This window comes from Loxodonta africana, chromosome 1 (assembly GCF_030014295.1).
Source record: "Loxodonta africana isolate mLoxAfr1 chromosome 1, mLoxAfr1.hap2, whole genome shotgun sequence".
Lineage (NCBI taxonomy): Eukaryota > Metazoa > Chordata > Mammalia > Proboscidea > Elephantidae > Loxodonta > Loxodonta africana.
This window is the reverse complement of record NC_087342.1, coordinates 121592087-121615221: the sequence shown is the minus strand read 5'-3', so window position 1 is coordinate 121615221 and position 23135 is coordinate 121592087. Positions and strand designations below refer to the sequence as shown.

Genomic DNA, 23135 nt, shown 5'->3' with positions numbered 1-23135 from the left:
GCCTGGGGAAAGCTCATTAAACTGAGGACAGTATTTACCTCACACGGTTGTTGTGAGATTAAATGAAACAAGGAACACGGGAAGGATTTAATAAAAGTATGCACGCTTTGCCATTTCCTAAGCCTGAATAATTTTACCTTATGCCCTCTCTGCTTCTGCTCTAAGGCCACAGATATTGCTAGAGAGAGCAATACAGCCAATTACAAATCTCATTAGTAAACTAGACATAAATAACACCTATCTCCTAGGATTGTTTTAAGGATTCCATAAGATGGTATATGTAAAGTATTAATTATAAAGCCTGGCATATGCTAGGCACTCAAGAAATGGTCAAACTGTAATCACTCTGTAGTTTAACCATCTTTTTTTCTATCACTGCTTAACTACTTAGCATATTCCTGGGAGGTGCTACTCTGTGCTCTCTACAACTTTTCTTAAACCTTAATCTTATCAAATCCTTTGGGTAAGTGATCTCCCTGCCTACTTTATTGAAAAGAATAAGGGCAGCGGGAATGAGTATCCACAGCTTTCATCTTCCTTCAAACACTCCTTTACCAATTTATAATTTCTCATATATCCTTTAAGTCTCAGATAAATGAGGATTCTCAGTGAACTCCTTATCCAATTCATTCGTTCAACAAACCTTACTGTCCATAATAAACCAATTTAGATTTCTATAAGGAAAATACCTAAAACAGTGTTTCTTAATCTTTAGTGTGTATCAGAATCACCTTGAAGGCTTGTTAAAAGACAGATTGTGGCTCCACCCCAAAGTCTGATTCAGAGAATTTGCATTCCTAACAAGTTCCCAGATGATGTTGATGCTGGTTCAGGTACCAAGAGAACCACTGGTCTTTTAAAACAACAACAACAAAAAAATTAAGCCTAGTGATAAATATAATTCACACATACCTCAACAGCCAAATAGTTAAACTTTTGGCAGGCAAATTTTATGGACATAAGTCTGTTCTAAGTGATGATGCAAGCTGGATTCTGGGACAGAATATAAGCTTCTTAAACAGTGCTAAATGTTCCTTGACCCAATTATAATAACATGTAGTACACCTTAAGTGTGTTATCATCAGGGACACGAATTTAAGCTATATAAAATGTGCATGATCTATGTTGTGTTTAATATCCAACAGAGCCAGGTCAAGGCAATTCAGAACAACAACACGATAAGTAATCTGATTGAGAAAACACATTGTTTTGAATTTATTAGAAGAATTATCCAGTTCAATTTAATTCCTAACAAAGCTAGTGGCTGAAGTGATTTAATATCCAAGTTCCTAGAGAAAGAATACTTTAGTGGTATGTGTTTTCATGCTTTAAATGGAAGTTTGATTAATTTTATCTCTTACACCTAGGGTGAGGTTTTTTCCTCAGGTAGACTGGAATGTAAATTATATTTAGAGCTAACAAAAAACCTGCATAAAACTTTACTATGATTAATTAAATACTTTTTATTTGCATAAACCATAGGTGAATCCAAAAAATGATTTAAGGAATAAAACATTCAAAACCCCAAACATCTCTCACAGAATCATTCACAAATCCAAAGAATACTACCTGACAATCTAAGTGCAATTTTCAAATGTCCCTTAACTCCCTACCAACAAGAGTAACCAAAAGGGCTTTATTTAACATTTTTAATATATCATAAATATTCACACTGACTACAATTAAATCTAAGACTAAAACTGTACATTAGGAAACTAGTATTTTGGGATTAAGGTATGTTCTAAAGCAATTACCTTGCTATAAGATCATCTGTAACAACAGAATGTTCCTTGGAAATGGCTTATGTTTTAATACTAGAATTCCTTATTCTCTAACTACAACACATTTCAAAAAAAAAAAAAAAAACAGTATTCAAGTATATTGGGAAAGTAAAATTCAAGGAGAAATCTGGAAGCAGAGATTTAAAAATGACAATAAACAACAATCATGACAACCCTCAAAACAGCTAACAAAAAACCTCAGTGAATAATAAATAATGGAAAAATAACAACAAATAACAAGAGTGAACAATGTTTTGCCTACTTTCCCTCATTTCCTTGTTCACTCTGTGTTCTTTGAAATCCTAATTCAAGACTGACCTCCTTCAAGAAACCTTTCCTAACATGATCCACCCTAATAACTTCATTACTACACATTACCTTAAAGATACTTTTTCACCATCATGTTTTGTAATTGTTTCCCAGATTATCCGTGTCTCTCAACTCACTCCTTATGAGGTAGATTAAAATCTCAAGGCAAAAGACTTTTTCCTTTTTCAATGTTGGCCTATATAATCAGAAATCCATATTTAGAGAAGCCAAGTTACTTTGAACCATGTATAAGTAGAAGCTTTATTCACACTATTTTCTTTTTTGTTTATAAACCCTCATAAAATTCCAGCTTAGTCATTTTAGTGAATATTCAAAGCTATGAGACTAAGTATATTTAACTACAATTATGGCTACTGACAGGGAAAACAGGCTTTTCGAGGCAGAACATGGCTGCCCTCATGCTTTCCATTAGTTCATTGCTGTTTCTGTTAGTTCACTGCTGTTTTCCAAGGACCTGTCACGTGACCTTGCTGAGGTAGTCTTATGGCGTGGAGCCACATTTGTCCTTGACCACTATAAAACCTCTGCCCCTTACTGCTCGGCAAGGAGATCTGCTTTGGTCCTCCAGCTGCCAAGGACCACTGCCTTGGTATGTAAATCTCCCTAATAAACTCTTCATCGTCACACTGGAGTTACTCGCCTCTTTGTTTGGTCTCTCAGCACCCTCCAATATTGAGGGAAATTTAAAGTTACTGGTCCATGTCTGGACAGTTACTAATTGACTCTAAACAGCTGGTCTGACCACAGTTACCTGCCCAGCAAGACCCTACTGACCTACCAGTCCATCTATCTTCGGTAATTAGGTAAAAACCTATGTCTCCAGACTTATCTCTTGCCACAATCACACATGTATAGTCAGGTTTCCACCACCTATACAATCAGTTATACTCTCTCACCTAAAGCCTTTGAAAAGGCTGCCCCCTCAACATGGAATTCCAGACTTTCCCTAACTCCTTAACTTCATCTGACAAATATAACATCCCCACTCAGTGAAGCACTCAGTAATTATTCTCCTTTCCCTCACCTCCCTCATCTGTTCTACAGAATCCTATCTCTACCACAGCAATTATGATTCTGAATCATAATTGTATTTGTTATTTATCTGGTTTTCCCAGGAGATTATAAAGTCTTCATAAATAAGGGCTGTGTCTTTTATTGCAGTATCTACAGAACAGCACTTGTTCACAGTGAATGCTAATTAAAAATCTATTGAATAACTTATACAAAGTAGATGATAAAAAATAGATGGAATATGTGTGTATATATGTATATACATATATATGTTTGTATCTTTAGTAGGAATCATAATTTGACTACCGTGTTATTGAAATATTTGTAACTGAGTTGTACTACATTTTTGGGCATTAAATAATGATGATGGTAACTGGTTATATAGTTGTATATTCTTCCAACACAAATTTGATTTTGAAAAACACAAGGCAGACAAATTTGGCTAGCTAATAAAATGACTATTAATATTTTATAATTTGTTAGAAAGAACAGGTTTATCTGAACAGAAACAAATAAAACACATTAAGGATTTGTTGTTTTTTTTTAAATCTGCAAACTGCTTTTTAAAACTTTGGCAGAAGTTACAGTGTATTGGCAAAGGCCTACCATCTGCCAGGTATTGCGCTAAGCCCCTGAGACCCAAAATAGGAAAGTCATAGTCCCTGAATTCTAGTAGCTAAAAGACTAGTCGTAAGACACACATGCAAATAAAAACACTGCAATTTGATAATAGTATAAAGATGGTATGTATAAAGTTTGATGAATGTAGACCAACATAAGGTATTCAATTCCTAATTTAGAAAAAAAACAAAAACTATAATTACTGGACAACTAACTATGTGTAAGACACTAAACTAGGAGCTCTATCCTTTGCTACAACAACCTTTAGAGGTTTTTAGGTTTTTTAATGTCATGCACCCAACTGCCACACAACCCATGTATACTCCTTTGGTTAGAAGCCCCTTGTAATTTATAAAACCAAAAGCACCTATAGTAAATTTCAGGTTCTACCAAAATTCTTGGTTTAATTAGCTTCAAATTCACTCTAAATGGAATAATAGCACATTAACAATTGTGTTTTTGCTCTGATTTATGTGAAGAAACTTGGAGGAAAAAAATAGATCAAATTTCCTGGTTTGCCATGTATTTATTTCTATGAGGATTCAGTCCATTTAATAAACATTTACTGAGTGCCTACTAGTCAGGCACTGTTCTACGTGTTAGAGTTACAGCAGAGAACAAGAAGAAAGACAAAATACCTGCTTTTATATAGTTCATATTCCAATTTAGTAGGTCATAGAAAATAAATATGAGGAAATAGGTGCTAAAAATTATAAGAGCATAATCTGCTAGCAAGTAACCAGGAGCTACATTCAGTGATCCCTCGGTATCTTACCAATTCCATCTGGTGGAGTGTGTATGCTAGTCTGAAAATGATGCAGAAAGAAGAGAAACAACCAAACAAAATGAGTAACTCTGAAGAAGCACTTCATAGACAGGCATCTACTTTGAACATGTAAAGAGAGGCTGACTCAATGCATCAAATTTCGAATAAAAAATAACAGCATCAGAACCCTGAGTTGCTTCCACAATCATATTATTACTATTCAGAAATGTTTGTAACAGAAAACAAAAATTTTGTAAACCATAACAGAAAAATTGCTTGACATTAATAAAAGGTATCTAGAGGCATGCTGCCTTAATATTTATACTCAGGGTGACAATTACAAAAAACAACAGTTTTAGTTTATTTTAGAAGTCAGAAGACAAATATTTCTCTAACAAGACATATATCCTTAGAAAGAAAGTATTTAAACAAGAAAAAAGAAGACTAGGTAAGTGCCTGCAATAACCACAAACAAGGAAAGATAGGAAGAAGAGACAGATACTGATTAGGCAGTCAATTCAGTGGGAATGAAGCTGCATTTGAAGAGACCTAGGGAAAAGGAATATTTAGTTCTAGTCAGTGTACCTAGGGAAGGTAGTGATGAGAGTAGAGTTACAGATGGAACATGTCAGAGATACTCTGTCTTTTTCTGTCGCCTCAAAAGTGATGACCAGGTACCCATAATATTTCCTCACATGCACATGGCATTACACCCAAATAAGTTACACTAGCGTAAGGAGAAAGAAATCAGACATTACAGTCATTTGGAAAGCTCAGTAATGGAGAAGAATTCTGGTTGAAAATAACTACATCGCTACATCATTTCTCCTCCACTGGCAGGAGCCATGGTGGCGCAGTGGTTAAGCAATCAGCTGCTAACCAAGAGGTCGGCAGTCCGAATTCACCAGCTGCTCCCTGGAAACCCTGTGGGGCAGGTCTACTCTGTCCTAGAGGGTCACTATGAGTCGCAATCAACTCAATGGCAACAGGTTTGGCTTTTTTTTGTTTGTTTGTTTGGAAGGAAATGAGCTATGAAACAGAATTGATTGTTCCAGGTCATTCAAACCAAGGTTCAACACCAAAGTTTTTTATTAACAAAAAAAAAAAAAATTAAGCACTACAAAAAAGAAAAAAAGACTAATATACATCCTTCATAATATTCTCTACAAATAGTATTTTAAATCAACTTTCTACACCTCTTAAGAGTGTTTTTAATTGTATGTATCACTTAGAAAATGGATACAATTTATAAAATTATAATATACAATTAAATATAATATTTTAATTAACTAAGGGGTAATTGGAAACCCTGGTGGTGTAGTGGTTAAGTGCTACGGTTGCTAACCAAAGCCTTGGCAGTTCGAATCCGCCAGGTGCTCCTTGGAAACTCTATGGGGCAGTTCTACTCTGTCCTATAGAGTCGCTATGAGTCGGAATCGACTCAACAGCACTGGGTAAGGGATAAATTATGTAAGGGATGATAGAATTGAGAAAGACATTTATTTATAAACACAGACTGTAACAACAGAACGCTAAATTGTCACAGTAAGTCATAAGTATAATTTATGATTTTTTAGTCATGATATATTTGCCAAAATCAATAATAAGCTAATGAAAAGAGACTGCTATATATTATCTAGAAAGGTAAGAAATTATCTATTTATTTTCTTTTATAATAATTTTTGAAGAAAATGACTTTTACATTACAAAATAAAAATCCTATATATAATTTTTTTTCCTTTTTAACACACAGGTTTTTAAAAAACTGAATGTTGATGACATTAATACACAGGTCAACCCAGAGTTACACAAAAGAAGGCAGGTCAGTGACCAGATGTCTAAGCCAGAAGGTTTAGTGCTCACGGTAAGTGTCTGTATCTGCTGGCATGGCTGGTTTTCCCTTCTCTCTTTGGTCCTCTTTTCCCTTAGCAAAAACCAAGCTAAAATGCTCTTTTTACTTCATAACCCCTAACTTTCTCCCAAGCGCAGAAATATTCTACCTCAAAAAAATGTTATCAAGAGGGGGGCCAAGATGGCGGACTAGGTGGACGCTCCCGCGGATCCCTCTTGCAACAAAGACTCGGAAAAACAAGGGAATCGATCACATACATAACAATCTATGAACTCTGAACAACAAGCACAGACTTAGAGACGGAGGACGAACAAATACGGGCAGACAGCGACTGTTTTCAGAACTAGGAGCCAGCGCACCAGGCAGGTGACCTTCGGAGCTCGATCTGGGGCAGAGCCCAGGGGGGCAGACGGCACAGAAAGGGGGCCCACCCCTTCCCCCCCGAACCCATCCCGGGAGGAAGCCTAGCAGGTTGGCGCGGGCGGCGTAGGGGCGCAGCCGGAGGGAGAAACACCCGGGAGGCAGTGACTGATCTGAGAGGGGGGAGAACAGCGTCCCAGCTGGGGTGCCCTGCTGTCCGCCGGGAGTTAGGCGAGAAGCCGACGGGGCGCGCGCGGGGCGGGGGGGGTCAGCTGTGTTTCCCTGGAGTGACCCCAGGGCGGGGCCTACGCGTTCGTGCGGGAGGACGCGCACCCAGTCCGCGCGTGTGGCACGGCACGCCAGAGGGAGAAATCCCCGGAGGTGTCTGGTCTCAAAACAGGGAAAGCAGCATCCCAGACGGGGAGCCATTCCGCTGCGATCTGGGCACGCGCGCGCGCGGGCGGGGCATGAGCGCGGGGTCCATTTTTATTACCCTGAATTGACCCAGAGGGCGGGAACACCTGGTCGTGCGAGTGACGCCCTCCCAGTTTGCGCGAGAGGTGCGGCACACTGGAAGGAGAAGTCCCCGGGAGGAACTGATTGGTCCCAAAGCGCAGAAAGTAGCATCCCAGACAAAGTGCCGCCCTGCTGGGGCTTGGGCGCGCGCACGAGCGGGCCGTGAGCACGGAGTCCATTTTCATTGCCCTGAATTGACCCAGGGGGCAGGCCCACCTGGCCGTGCGGAGGAACTGATTGGTCCCAAAGCGCAGAAAGTAGCATCCCAGACAGAGTGCCGCCCTGCTGGGGCTTGGGCGCGCGCGGGTGGGGCGTGAGCGCGGAGTCCATTTTTATCGCCCTGAATTGACCCAGGGGGCGGGCCCACCTGGCCGTGCGGAGTAACTGATTGGTCCCGAAGCGCAGAAAGTAGCGTCCCAGACGGGGTTCCGTCCTGCTGGGGCTTGGGCGCGCGCACGAGCGGGGCGTGAGCACGGAGTCCATTTTTATTGCCCTGAATTGACCCAGGGGGCGGGCCCACCTGGCCGTGCAGGTGACGCCAACCCAGTTCGCGCGAGAGGTGTGGCGCTCCGGAAGGAGAAGTCCCGGGGAGGAAGTGACTGGTTCCCGTACAGGGAAAGCAGCGTCTCAACCCGGAAGTCATCCCGCTGGGATTTGGGCGCGCGCACAGGCGGGGCGTGACCGCGGGATCTAATTATAATCGCCTGAATAGACCCTGGGGGCGGGCCCACCCGTTCGTGCGGGAAACGCCCACCCAGTGCCCACGAGCGGTGCCGCGCACCGGAGGAAGTCCCCAGGAGGAAGGGACTGGTTTCCGAGCAAGGAAAGCAGTGTCCTAGCCAGGGACCCGTCCAGCCCGGATTTTGGCAAACGGGGGCGGAGCGTGAACGTGGTGTTCAGCTCTATATTCTGTGGTGCTACACTCCTAGCTCTCAGATCCCTCCCCCACCCTCCCCAGGCGACCCCATTAACATCCGAATACCCGGAGCCAGAGAGAGAATTCAGATAGGGATCTGACTGCATTTTTTTTTAGCTGACTACTTGGAAAATCTAGTTTCCCAGTGATGGCTCGGAGACAGCAGTCCATATCAAACCACATAAAGAAACAGACCATGACAGCTTCTCCAACCCCCCAAACAAAAGAATCAAAATCTTTCCCAAATGAAGATACAATCCTGAAATTATCAGATACAGAATATAAAAAACTAATTTACAAAATGCTTAAAGATATCACGAATGAAATTAGGATAAATGCAGAAAAAGCCAAGGAACACACTGATAAAACTGTTGAAGAACTCAAAAAGATTATTCAAGAACATAGTGGAAAAATTAACAAGTTGCAAGAATCCATAGAGAGACAGCATGTAGAAATCCAAAAGATTAACAATAAAATTACAGAATTTGACAACGCAATAGAAAGTCAGAGGAGCAGACTCGAGCAATTAGAATGTAGACTGGGACTTCTGGAGGACCAGGGAAACAACACCAACATAGCTGGAAAAAAATCAGATAAAAGAATTAAAAAAAATGAAGAAACCCTAAGAATCATGTGGGACTCTATCAAGAAGGATAACTTGCGAGTGATTGGAGTCCCAGAACAGGGAGGGGGGACAGAAAACACAGAGAAAATAGTTGAAGAACTCCTGACACAAAACTTCCCTGACATCATGAAAGAAGAAAGGATATCTATCCAAGATGCTCATCGAACCCCATTTAAGATTGATCCAAAAAGAAAAACACCAAGACATATCATCATCAAACTTGCCAAAACCAAAGACAAACAGAAAATTTTAAAAGCAGCCAGGGAGAAAAGAAAGGTTTCCTTCAAGGGAGAATCAATAAGAATAAGTTCAGACTACTCAGCAGAAACTATGCAGGCAAGAAGGGAATGGGACGACATATACAGAGCACTAAACGAGAAAAACTGCCAACCAAGGATCATATATCCAGCAAAACTCTCTCTGAAATATGAAGGAGAAATTAAGATATTTACAGATAAACACAAGTTTAGAGAATTTGCAAAAACTAAACCAAGACTGCAAGAAATGCTAAAGGAGATTGTTTGGCCTGATGACCAATAATATCAGGTACCAGCACAATACAAGGTCACAAAACAGAACGTCCTGATATCAACGCAACTCAAACAGAGAAAGCACAAAAACAAACAAATTAAGACTAATTCTAAAAAATAAATAAATAAACAAAATAATACACACAACAGGAAATCATGGAAATCAATAGCTAAACGATCAAAATAATCAAAAAGAGGGACTAAATATAGGAGGCATTGAACTGCCAGATGGAGAGTGATACAAGGCGAAATAGAAGGATACAAGTTAGGGTTTTACTTAGAAAAATAGGGGTAAATAAAAAGGTAACCACAAAAAGGAATATCAATTCCATAACTCAAGAAAAAAGCCAAGAAAAACGTAACGACTCAATAAACACAAAGTTAAACATTATGAAAATGAGGATCTCACAAGCTACTAAGAAGAACGTCTCAGCACAAAAAAGCATGTGGAAAAATGAAATGGCCAACAACACACATAAAAAGGCATCAAAATGACAGCACTAAAAACTTACTTATCTATAATTACGCTGAATGTAAATGGACTAAATGCACCAATAAAGAGACAGAGAGTCACGGACTGGATAAAAAAACACGATCCATCTATATGCTGCCTACAAGAGACACACCTTAGACTTAGAGACACAAACAAACTAAAACTCAAAGGATGGAAAAAAGTATATCAAGCAAACAATAAGCAAAAAAGAAGAGGAGTAGCAATATTAATTTCTGACAAAATAGACTTTAGACTTAAATCCGCCACAAAGGATGAAGAAGGACACTATATAATGATAAAAGGGACAATTGATCAGGAAGACATAACCATATTAAATGTTTACGCACCTAATGACAGGGCTGCAAGATACATAAATCAAATTTTAACAGAATTGAAAAGTGAGATAGACACCTCCACATATATAGTAGGAGACTTCAACACACCACTTTCGGAGAAGGACAGGACATCCAGTAAGAAGCTCAACAGAGACACGGAAGACCTACTTACAACAATCAACCAACTTGACCTCATTGACTTATACAGAACTCTCCACCCAACTGCTGCAAAATATACTTTTTTTTCTAGCGCACATGGAACATTCTCTAGAATAGACCACATATTAGGGCATAAAACAAATCTTTGCAGAATCCAAAACATCGAAATATTACAAAGCATCTTCTCAGACCACAAGGCAATGAAGCTAGAAATCAATAACAGAAAAACTAGGGAAAAGAAATCAAATACTTGGAAAATGAACAATACCCTCCTGAAAAAAGACTGGGTTATAGAAGACATCAAGGAGGGAATAAGGAAATTCTTAGAAAACAACGAGAATGAAAATACTTCCTATCAAAACCTCTGGGACACAGCAAAAGCAGTGCTCAGAGGCCAATTTATATCGATAAATGCACACATACAAAAAGAAGAAAGAGACAAAATCAGAGAACTGTCCCGACAACTTGAGCAAATAGAAAGTGAGCAACAAAAGAATCCATCAGGCACCCGAAGAAAACAAATAATAAAAATTAGAGCTGAACTAAATGAATTAGAGAACAGAAAAACAATTGAAAGAATTAACAAAGCCAAAAGCTGGTTCTTTGAAAAAATTAACAAAATTGATAAACCATTGGCTAGACTGACTAAAGAAAAACAGGAAAGGAAACAAATAACCCGAATAAGAAACGAGAAGGACCACATCACAACAGAACCAAATGAAATCAAAAGAATCATATCAGATTACTACATAAAATTGTACTCTAACAAATTTGAAAACCTAGAAGAAATGGATAAATTCTTGGAACAACACTACTTACCTAAACTAACACATACAGAAGTAGAACAACTAAATAGACCCATAACAAAAAAAGAGATTGAAATGGTAATCAAAAAACTCCCAACAAAAAAAAGTCCTGGCCCAGATGGCTTCACTGCAGAGTTCTACCAAACCTTCAGAGAAGACTTAACACCATTACTATTGAAGGTATTTCAAAGTATAGAAAAAGACGGAATACTACCCAACTCATTCTATGAAGCCACCATCTCCCTGATACCAAAACCAGGTAAAGACATTACAAAAAAAGAAAATTTTAGACCTATATCCCTCATGAACATAGATGCAAAAATCCTTAATAAAATTCTAGCCAATAGAATCCAACAACACATCAAAAAAATAATTCACCCTGATCAAGTGGGATTTATACCAGGTATGCAAGGCTGGTTTAATATCAGAAAAACCATTAATGTAATCTATCACATAAATAAAACAAAAGACAAAAACCACATGATCTTATCAATTGATGCAGAAAAGGCATTTGACAAAGTCCAACACCCATTTCTGATAAAAACTCTCACCAAAATAGGAATTGAAGGAAAATTCCTCAACATAATAAAGGGCATATATGCAAAGCCAACGGCCAATATCACTCTAAATGGAGAGAACCTGAAAGCATTTCCCTTGAGAACGGGAACCAGACAAGGATGCCCTTTATCACCGCTCTTATTCAACATCGTACTTGAAGTCCTAGCCAGGGCAATTAGGCTAGACAAAGAAATAAAGGGTATTCAGATTGGTAAGGAGGAAGTAAAGCTATCACTATTTGCAGATGACATGATCGTATACATGGAAAACCCTAAGAAATCCTCCAGAAAACTACTGAAACTAATAGAAGAGTTTGGAAGAGTCTCAGGATATAAAATAAACATACAAAAATCACTTGGATTCCTCTACATCAACAAAAAGAACACCGAAGAGGAAATAACCAAATCAATACCATTCACAGTAGCCCCCAAGAAGATAAAATACTTAGGAATAAATCTTACCAAGGAAGTAAAAGACCTATACAAAGAAAACTATAAAACTCTGCTACAAGAAATTCAAAAGGACACGCTTAAATGGAAAAACATACCCTGCTCATGGATAGGAAGACTCAACATAGTAAAAATGTCTGTTCTACCAAAAGCCATTTATACATACAACGCACTTCCAATCCAAATACCAATGTCATACTTTAAGGGAATAGAGAAACAAATCACTAACTTCATATGGAAAGGAAAGAATCCCCGGATAAGCAAAACATTACTGAAAAAGAAGAAGAAAGTGGGAGGCCTCACCCTACCTGATTTCAGAACCTATTATATAGCTACAGTAGTCAAAACAGCCTGGTACTGGTACAACAACAGGCACATAGACCAATGGAACAGAATTGAGAATCCAGATATAAATCCATCCACGTATGAGCAGCTGATATTTGACAAAGGACCAGTGTCAGTCAATTGGGGAAATAATAGTCTTTTTAACAAATGGTGCTGGCATACCTGGATATCCATTTGCAAAAGAATGAAACAGGACCCATACCTCACACCATGCACAAAAACTAACTCCAAGTGGATCAAAGACCTAAACATAAAGACTAAAACGATAAAAATCTTGGAAGAAAAAATAGGATCTACCCTAGGAGCCCTAATACAGGGCATAAACAGAATACAAAACATTACCAAAAATGATGAAGAGAAACCCGATAACTGGGAGCTTCTAAAAATCAAACACCTATGCTCATCTAAAGACTTCACCAAAAGAGTAAAAAGACCACCTACAGACTGGGAAAGAATATTCAGCTATGACATCTCAGACCAGCGCCTGATCTCTAAAATCTACATGATTCTGTCAAAACTCAACCACAAAAAGACAAACAACCCAATCAAGAAGTGGGCAAAGGATATGAACACACATTTCACTAAAGAAGATATTCAGGCAGCCAACAGATACATGAGAAAATGCTCTCGATCATTAGTCATTAGAGAAATGCAAATTAAAACTACGATGAGATTCCATCTGACACCAACTAGACTGGCATTAATTCAAAAATCACAAAATAATAAATGTTGGAGAGGCTGCGGAGAGACTGGAACTCTCATACACTGCTGGTGGGATTGTAAAATGGTACAACCACTGTGGAAATCCATCTGGCGTTATCTTAAACAGTTAGAAATAGAACTACCATACAAACCAGAAATCCCACTCCTCGGAATATACCCTAAAAATACAAGACCCTTCACACAAACAGATATATGCACACCCATGTTTATTGCAGCTCTGTTTACAATAGCAAAAAGCTGGAAGCAACCAAGATGTCCATCAATGGACGAATGGGTAAATAAATTGTGGTATATTCACACAATGGAATACTACGCATCGATAAAGAACAGTGACGAATCTCTGAAACATTTCATAACATGGAGGAATCTGGAAGGCATTATGCTGAGCGAAATGAGTCAGTTGCAAAAGGACAAATATTGTATAAGACCACTATTATAAGATCTTGAGGAATAGAAAAAACGGAAAAGAACACATACTTTTGTGGTTACAAAGGGGGGAGGGAGGGAGGGAGGGAGGGAGAGGGCTTTTTATTGATCAATCTGTAGATGGGAACTGCTTTGGGTGAAGGGAAAGACAACACTCAAAACAAGGAAGGTCAGCCTAATTGGACAGGATTAAAAGTAAAGAGGTTTCCGAGATAAAATGAAAGCTTCAAAGGATAGCGAAGCAGGGGCTGGGGTCTGGGGAACTTGGTTTGAGAGGACTTCTAAATCAATGGGCAAAACAGTTCTATTATGAAAACACTCTGCATCCCACTTTGAATTGTGGCACCTGGGGTCCTAAATGCCAACAAGCAGCCATCTAAAATACATTAATTGGTCTCAACCCACCGGGAGCAAAGGCAAAGGAAGAACACCAAGGTCACACGACAACTAAGAACCCAAGAGACAGAAAGGGCCACTTGAACCAGAGACCTACAATATCCTGAGACCAGAAGAACAAGTTGGTGCCCGGCCACAATCGATGTCTGCCCTGTCAGGGAGCACAAGAGACAACTCCTGAGGGAGCAGGAGACCAATGGGATACAGACCCCAAATTCTCATTAAAAGACCACACCTAATGGTATGATTGCGACTAGAGGAATCCCAGAGACAATGCTCCCCAGAACTTCTGATGGCACAGGACAGGAACCAACCCCGAAGACAAATCATCAGGCATGAAAAGGACTGGTCAGTGGGGGGGAGAGAGATACTGATGAAGAGCGAGCTAATTAAATCAGGTGGACACGGGAGAGTGTGTTGGCAACTCTTGACTGGAGGGGGGATGGGAAGATAGAGAGAGATGGAAGAAGGTAAAATTGGCACGAAACGAGAGACTGTAAGGGCTGACTCAATAGGGGGAGAGCAAGTGGGAGAAGGGAGTAAGATGTATGTAAACCTACATGTGACAGACTGATTGGAATGGTAAATGTTCACTTGAAGCTTAATAAAAATTAAAAAAAAAAAAAAAAATGTTATCAATCTAAAAAACTTTAAGTAATAATATATAATTAGGTCAACAGAAGAACAAGAGTCTTATATAGCTTGGTGAGAAACTAATTCAAAAGCTTTTGTAAATAGAGCCATGGTCTTGTGCGTCAATCCAGTCAACTGGCATAATATATTTCTAAAGTTTATGTTCTACCTCTCGGTATGGTGAGTAGTGTCTGGGATCTTAAAAGCTTGCAAGTGGGTATCTAAGATACAACTATCGGTCTTTATTTGTCTGGAACAAAAGATAAAGAAGGAAACTCAAGAATCAGAGAAAGAACTGGGTTATAGGACAAACTGTCTACATGAACCACGGCCTCCTCCGCCTTGAGACCAGAAGAACTAGACGGTGCCTGGCTACTACAATTTAACATTTTGATCAGGGACACGACAGATGAATTCTGATAAAAAGGGAGGAAAATGTGGAAAAGAACTGAAACTCTTTTCTTTTTATTGTGCTTTAGATGAAGGTTTACAGAGCAAATTAGTTTCTCACTAAACAATACACATATTGTTTTGAACATCTGTTGCCACCCTGCAACATGTCAATACTCCCCCCTTCTCGACTTTGGGTTCCTCTTTCCATTTATCCAGCTTTCCTGTGCCCTCCTGCCTTCTCGTTCTTGCCCCTGGGCTGGTGTGCCCATTTAGTCTCCTATACAGTTGAACTATGTGTATTATTGTTTGTTTTATGGGCCTATCTAATCTACGGCTAAAAGGTGAACTTCAGAACTGAGTTAAAAGGGTGTTCGGGGAGAACTTCAAATTCTTAAAGAATCCAGGCTTACTGGACCTATTGAGTCTGGGGGGGTCCCCAAGACTATGGCCCTGAGTTGCTCTTCAAACCGTGAATTGAAGTATCTCCTGAAGTCACGTTTAACCTAAGTAGCAGTTAGCCCAAAGAATAAAAACTGTCACCCTTGAGTATTATGTTTCTCTAAAAAAAAAAATTATGTAAGACCAAAGGGTCAACAGCTGTTTTATAGCATAGATGAGAAGGTTGTGGAGCAAAGAGAATAAGTAAATGGAAGCTAAACAACTAGAACAGAAATAATGAGAATGTTGATACATCATGAAGAATGTAAATACCATCATTATGTCTAGAAACTGTGGAATGAAAGCAGATTTTGCTGTTTATACATTCATCAAAAATAAAATTAAAAAAAACTTTTGTAAGTAGTCATTTCACAGAATGCACCTAAAACTTACAACAGTCTATATTCACAAGATGATTTTATTTCCTGGTGAATATATCCAAAGGACATAATTAGAATTATAATCAAAGATTTATATGCCCAAGATATTGGTTACAATAATATTTATGACAGAGCAAATTAGATACAATCAAATATCTCATAATAGGGGAAAGATTAAACAAGTTATATCACTTTCAAAGGATGTTATATTATGCAACCGATTAAAATGATATATTCAAAGACTACGACATGGGAAAATGCTCATAATATAATGTCAATTTAAAAAGTGGGAAAAAAACAGAGAGATATCTACCCATTTACACTAGAAAGAAAGGAGAAGATGCTGACAGTGATTATTTTTGAACAGGGGATGGCAGCTAATTTTTTTCTGTACATTTTCATATTTTCTATAATCAGAATATATTACTTTCAAAATAAAATATAATAGAAAACTAAAAAATATCAAAAACTGTATTCAAAAAAAACCCTACTAAATGAATTATTTAAGATTCTATGGGCAATTGTCAATAAAGGCGATTTTCAAAACAAACTTATAAAAACTATCACAGCTTTTTATAATACACTATAAAAAAGACCTGAACTTTTTTTTAATAAAGTATACAGCTACAGCCATAATAAACTGTCATTATAAAATTTACTTGGCAAGTATTCTTTGTTCTAAATTTATCTTTCCTAGGAAAAAGTGAACCAAGAAATAAACATTAAAAATTGTACTTCATACCACAGAGCTTTGGCATAGAAAGGACAGGAAACCATATTGCAAAAATAAAATATTATAACTTAGCACTATTTAAAAAAAAAAAAATGTAAGGGTAGCAAGCTGAGTGTTATGGGTGGGTTTTAAAACAGTTTTAACCAGATTTATAGTGATTAATGTGTCTCTGAAAATGCTCTTGAAAGATTCCTCAAAAAGCAATAGAAAATCTTTAAACTGCATTCATTTTCTGTTCTAAGTATTTCCTAGTCTTCAAAATTATACTGTTTATATATGTATATATGTGTTTGCATATACAATCCTATAAAAATATAACTCTAAAAGCAATTTCAGCCCTATAAGTTCTACTGTCAATGTACCTACAAAGAGAAGACTCATCATTTAATCACTACTTTACACCTTACGTTGCTGCTTCAGTCTTATCCTTATGTAAATCTCTCAGTCTTTGGATTAATACCTATTTGATTAATATATGAGTTTGTTTTTACCTAAACTAAGTTGTAGACATACTTATCTTCAAATTTTCAACTACACTTCAAGAAGCAAATTCAAAAGGTAGACTTTTTGATTTTTGACCAAATTAAAATTACAGTCATCGCTCCGATCCTCCATAATTACCTTGTCTGGATCCATCTTTCCTTTGGTAAATTCTTGCTTCCAAAACTGCAACGCCTGTTCCAACGTCAAACCAACGCCCTTCAGAAAAAGGCCGTACTGCATCCGGCCTCCGTGACGGAGGTGGTGATTTTCCCGTAGGGCTTTATGCAACTGGCGCATGCAGGGTGGGAAGGATTTGGTAGAAAGCTACAACAAAAAAAACCAGTTTTGGGTTATGCAGAAGATTTACCAGGTCCCCACAGTATTTGCTGTGACTGCAAATTCAGTCTAAGTAGAGTAAAAACAAAAACTATAGGGAAGTACTACTTTATTATCATGATTATAGATTAACTTTTTTTTCTTAACTTTTTTTATATTGGTTCATGTTGAAATGATAGTATTTCTAACATTGCTATTGTTGTCAGGTGCCATTAAGTCAGTTCCGACTCACAGAGATCCTACGTACAACAGAATGAAACACTGCCCAGTCCTGGGCTATCTTCACAATCATTGCTATGTTTGAGCCCAAAATACTGGGTTAAGTAAAATATATTAAAATTTGTTACACCTGTTTCTTTCTTCTTACGTTTTTAGGTTAAATTTTTTCTTTTGAAATAACTGTTGACTGCATGCAGTCGCACGAAATAATACAGTGAAATATCATGTACCCTTTACCCAGTGTCCTCCAGTGGTAATTTCATGATGCTAGCAGCCCAAATGGGGAGAAACAGTTTGATTTTCCATATATTTGGAAGGCAGAACCAGCAAGACTTACTGGTGATTTGATTCAAGGTGTGAGAGAAAAAGAAGAGTCATGATGGTTTTGGTATGCAAACGTTGCATGCTTAAAACCAAGATTTCAGAGATCGTGTGTTTATTGGGTTTGCGTGTTCTACGGTTGTCTGAAACAAAACAGGAAATGACTGTGGGAATTGAGCAGAAAGGGTTGTAAGGCTAGAGTATGAGATTATCAACACGGATGTTGCACAGGCCAAGAACAGTTAACAGAGTACTGCTAGTGCAGGAGCCAAATGTTAAGTCATCAATGAATAACAAGGGAAGTTGGGGCAAGAAAGGGAGCAGCAACACAGGGAGGTATCAGGTGGTATAATGTGATCATGTGGGCTGTGAAGGAGCTGGAGCTCTGGCAATTGAAGACAAACAAATGGGTTGGAAGTGGCAATGTGCACCAAGGAAGACACTTAATCCACATGTACAGAGTGTGGAAGAAAAAGCACTCTCACTACAGGTAAAACAATGGTATTGGAAGAGCCAGATTTCAGTTAGAAGAAAAAATCTAAAGTGAGCATTTGGCGAAGAGATTAAAAATATTGAGGGGTGTGCAAATGATAAGCTGTTGTGAGGATCAGAAGATGTAAATACAGAGGTTGAAAGAGATTCAGATAAAGATACATCCGTATCACTTAGCTCAGAGTTTCAGGCACAGACCCACAGACATGATCATCACATAGCACTTACCATAATTTATGGTTATATTGCTCACTTATTATTTACTACAGTGTCTACCTCCTCCAAGTAAGGTCCATGAAGCGAGGGACATTTTCTGTTTTATTCACCTCTGAATTTATAGCAAGGAGTCCTAGTGGCACAGTGCTTAAGCACTTGGCTGTCAACTGAGAGATCAGTGGTTGGGGCCCACCAGCCACTCCATGGGAGAAAGATGTGGCAATCTGCTGCCATAAAGAATTGCTGCCTTAAAAACCCCATAGGGCAGTTCTACTCTGTCCTATAGGGTTACTATGAGTCCGAAAGACTTGATGGTAAAGAGTTTGGTTTTGGTTTGGTTTTTACAGCACATTTTTTAAAAAAAAAACAACCAAACCTATTGCCGTTGAGTCCATTCTGACTCATAGTAACCCTACAGGACAGAGTAGAAATGCCCCATAGGGTTTCTAAGGAGCAGCTGGTAGTTTCAAATTGCTGACCTTCTACTTAGCAGCCAAGCTCTAAACCACTGCATGACCAGGGCTCCACAGCAAAATAGTTGGTCCATAATGAATGGGCTTTGTATATATTCACTAAATAAATTAATGATTAAACTTCTAAGTTCATCCACAGTATCCAACCAAGCTCACCTTTGCTTGTAAATAGAGAAAACATCCAGATAGAATTTGGAAAAGAATCAACCTCCAATCATTTGCATAAAGTATATAAAAATCATATGGGAGGAAAGAGAGTTAAATATACTGTTTGAGAAAATTAAAGGATGGAACATATAAGAACAAGTCTCAAATTAACTGTGTAAGGTTAGCTATACTACTGTTACTTCTAGACATACTAACTATAAGCACTTGATCATGGCTTTTTAAACAAGAAAAACTATTCATTTTAGTCTCCAAAAACTCATGGTCTTTCTCTACTTACCTTATTACAATTCTTATTTCCAAGCATTAAAATCTCAGTGTATTTTTAAGTTACTGTAAATAATCTGGTAATTGTCTAAACAAAAATTATTTATTGCTGGCTTATTTTTTCCTTTTTTGGATGGAGTGGAAATTCTATTACACAGTAAAGAGAAATTGTACAAATAAAAGTATAGTCAAGTGTGCTAATCTTTTATTCTACTATGATACCACAAAGTGAAATGAAGTCAAAATATGCGATTCATTATCCAGTGGCAACCCAGGAATGGAAGCCTATACTTAGTATTTTTCATTTCTCCTTTTCTATGTGTATATGGCATTTAAATATAAACACATAAATACCATTCAGCTATCATTACTTAAAGGTATTCCCTTTGGAATAATTGGTTAAATTCTGTTTTTATCAGGCCACAATTTTCTGATTAAATTTGCCTTTCCTACGATTTAAAAAACATGGGATTTTCTTTAAAAATGATTGACAAGCAATGAAATAACATTCTCCCCCACCCTCAACCATGCACCCAAAGCCAATCTTTGGCTGAAGAAAATCTGTGTTTCCTCCACTGACAAAGGTCTAGGTTTAAAAGGATGACCGATGCTTACCGAATCGATCTGATCTAAAGAAATCTTCCCAACATTTCCCTGTGTACTGTAATCTTGGCCAGTGTAGGAATGACTGCAAAAAAGAACAAAATATTAAAACAAGATTTGTTAAAAAAAACTTTTTGGAACACTTGAAAGAACTTTTTTTTTTAATTCTGATTAAGATTAAAGTCAGAATAAGAAAATATTTAACATATAAATCTTAGCAGAAACATAGCCAAATATTTTGAATGTATTTAATATAAAAATCTAAATAACTTACACCAAAATAATTCAAAAATATAGTGACAGTCTGGACTCCCTGATTCCTAGTCTAGTGATACTTCCATTTCTTAGAAACATAATCCAAGTTGTTATTCAAGTTCAAACTATTTATCCCCTCAGCATAGCAAAGAAGAAACTGAAGCTAAATCAGGAACCATCTTAATAGCGGTAGGTCCTTGAGCAAATTAGACTCTGAATCCCAGGTTCCTTATCTGTCAAGTGGGGATGATAATGCCTGCCTTGCAGGGTTGATGGGAGGCCTAAATTGAAATAAATTTTGTAAAAATTAAAATAAATATGACTAGCGGTCAGATATTACAGTGTGCAAAGAGTTCTCACCTATATCCTTAATTAGATCCTTCCAAGGAGCCCTGGTGGTTGCTAACCAAAAGGTCAGCAGTTCGAATTCACCAGGCATTCCTTGGAAACTCTATGGGGCAGGTGTACTCTGTCCTATAGGGTTGTTATGAGTCGGAACCGACTCAACATCACCTAACAACAACAACCCTGAGAGCAGTTTACAGATGAGGAAATGGAAGCTCAGGAGTCAGAAACTTGACAGGATCAGAAAGCAAGACAGCAGTGCAGTGGGGTTCAAACCTTTTGATTCCTAGTGCTTTGTTTCTTCACTCTACCATGCCATCCCCTTCCCTAAAATAAATTCTGCTGAATTATTGCTTATAAATAGAAAACATACCTTGGTACATATCATCAAAAACCATCTATTTTTTTGTAATTTTTCAGCTTCTTGACTTAATACCCGTGCCCAACTCCAAAAACAGTGATTCAGATGCAGTTATTCAGGTGTGAGACAGCTAAAAACAATTGCTAGAGAACCACAGTCAAACCATAGTTTATGCAGACCCCACAACTAAAGGGATAGCATGGAGTGAAGTGTCATTACAATCCTAAAGAATTTCAGACTCTACTGCTGAGTACACATTCTTGCTGCTGAACAATATAAATATACACATACTCAAAATGCTCCATAGTGAGGCTGTTGTTTCTACCAACAATCAATTTTACCGATTAAACCAGGGGTATGGATTATGAAGCAAAACTATAGTAGTATCTTGGGAGAGGTGAGAACGTTGCATCTACTGGCTTGGAGACTGTTACAAATGAGGCTATAGACTTCTCCTACTCTTAAAAACATCCTGCCCCGCCACCCAGTGGGCTAAGAAAGCCAGAGAATTGCCTGCAGAGCAGGAAGAGCAGAACACCAAGGAGGGATGCAGACTGACTCCAGGCCTTAGAACACGTCTCCTTGTCTCCTATTATTTCTCCCTCAAGCAACAATTTTCTGCCAATGAATGTATCATTTGATTCTTCTATTCGTTCCGTTAAAAATGTTAGTATTATACACACAAAACGCATGCTAAGTTAAGCCAACAGTTGCCATTTAATTTTAATATTTTAAACTTTAATATAGAGCATAATCAGAGAATTATTTCAGTGGAATCCCAAGACCAAAAATACATTTCATTTTCCCATATCTTACAGTGAAGCAAAGAGGGCAATAGAAATAGTAAGCTAGGAGTCTGAAAACCTGTTTTGTTTAAATCACTAGTTTCACAAACTGGGGTGAGTCACTTAACCTTCCTGATTTGCACTATCCATGTCTGTAAAATGGCACTAATAATGCCAGGTCTGCCTAAGTGAAAGAAATGCTGGGAAAATCAAATGACATAATATATTCAAAGTGCTAATTAAAATCAGTAAAGCATATTCCAGTATACAGAGTAACTGTGGTCTTGATCAGTAAGTACAAAAATAACTGGATGGGAAAAGAGGCCGCATGATCCTACAGAGACGCCATCATCCAGCTGAGAAGTACTAGGCCCCTCACTGACCCCTATAAGCCTCAGCGTCTCAGTCTATAAATTGAGTCTACAAATGATTATGGTGATCTAACAGGACTGCTCAGACCAAACAGATTAACAAATATGAAAGTCCTCTACAGATGGTAAAATGATACACAAGCATGATTATGTTTATTGAGTAAATGGGGCCAAATGATTACTGTACTCTAAGGAAGTTGTCTTCTGCCCAGATTAATGCAGTATATTCATAATTGTAAAATGTCAATAGATGCTCAAAAATCAAGGCAGAGGAAAAAGGAACAAATAATGCTTCCACGAAAAGATAAAAATCCTTAAGAACAACTCATATTAGCTCACAAAACTATCTTTGGGTTTACTTGGAAATGCCAAGGGATGCTACTAAATGAGATTGTAATAGGGACCCAGGAAAAGTCAGGTACCTTTCCACCACATTTGGAGCTCAGTATCAGCTTTTTTTTTTTTTATCAGCTTTATATCATTCTACTTCCAAATGAATGCAGCTGATGCTCTAATGAGCTGTCAAAATATGTTCTTATTTTCATGATAAAAAAACATCAATTTTTTTGAATGAACATTTGTTCATGATTATTTTATTGGGGAAACAAGCCTCACTTGGAACGCAGAAATAGTAATAGCAAAAACCATTTCTAATTGGTTCAAGAAACTCTATGGGGCAGTTCTACTCTGTCCTACAGGGTCGCTGTGAGTTGGAATGGACTCGACGGCAGTGGGTTGTATTTTTTATTACATATAGATATAGATTATAGATACAGAGATATATAGATATATATAAATGGAAACCCTGGTTGCATAGTGGTTAAGAACTACATCTGCTAACCAAAAGGTCGGCAGTTCAAATCTACCA

The 23135-nt window shown here is 38.0% G+C and overlaps 1 protein-coding gene across 1 annotated transcript in view; it reads right to left on the bottom strand.

Annotated features, from left to right (window-relative positions):
* PRIM2 (DNA primase subunit 2) overlaps positions 1-23135 on the bottom strand; it is a 376165-nt gene that overhangs the window by 119675 nt on the left and 233355 nt on the right. Inside the window, exons 9-10 of the mRNA XM_003404412.4 lie at positions 20163-20235; positions 17197-17382 (exon numbers count right to left, since the gene is read on the bottom strand). Coding sequence (XP_003404460.1) covers positions 17197-17382; positions 20163-20235 — 259 coding nt within the window. The remainder of the gene's footprint in view (positions 1-17196; positions 17383-20162; positions 20236-23135) is intronic.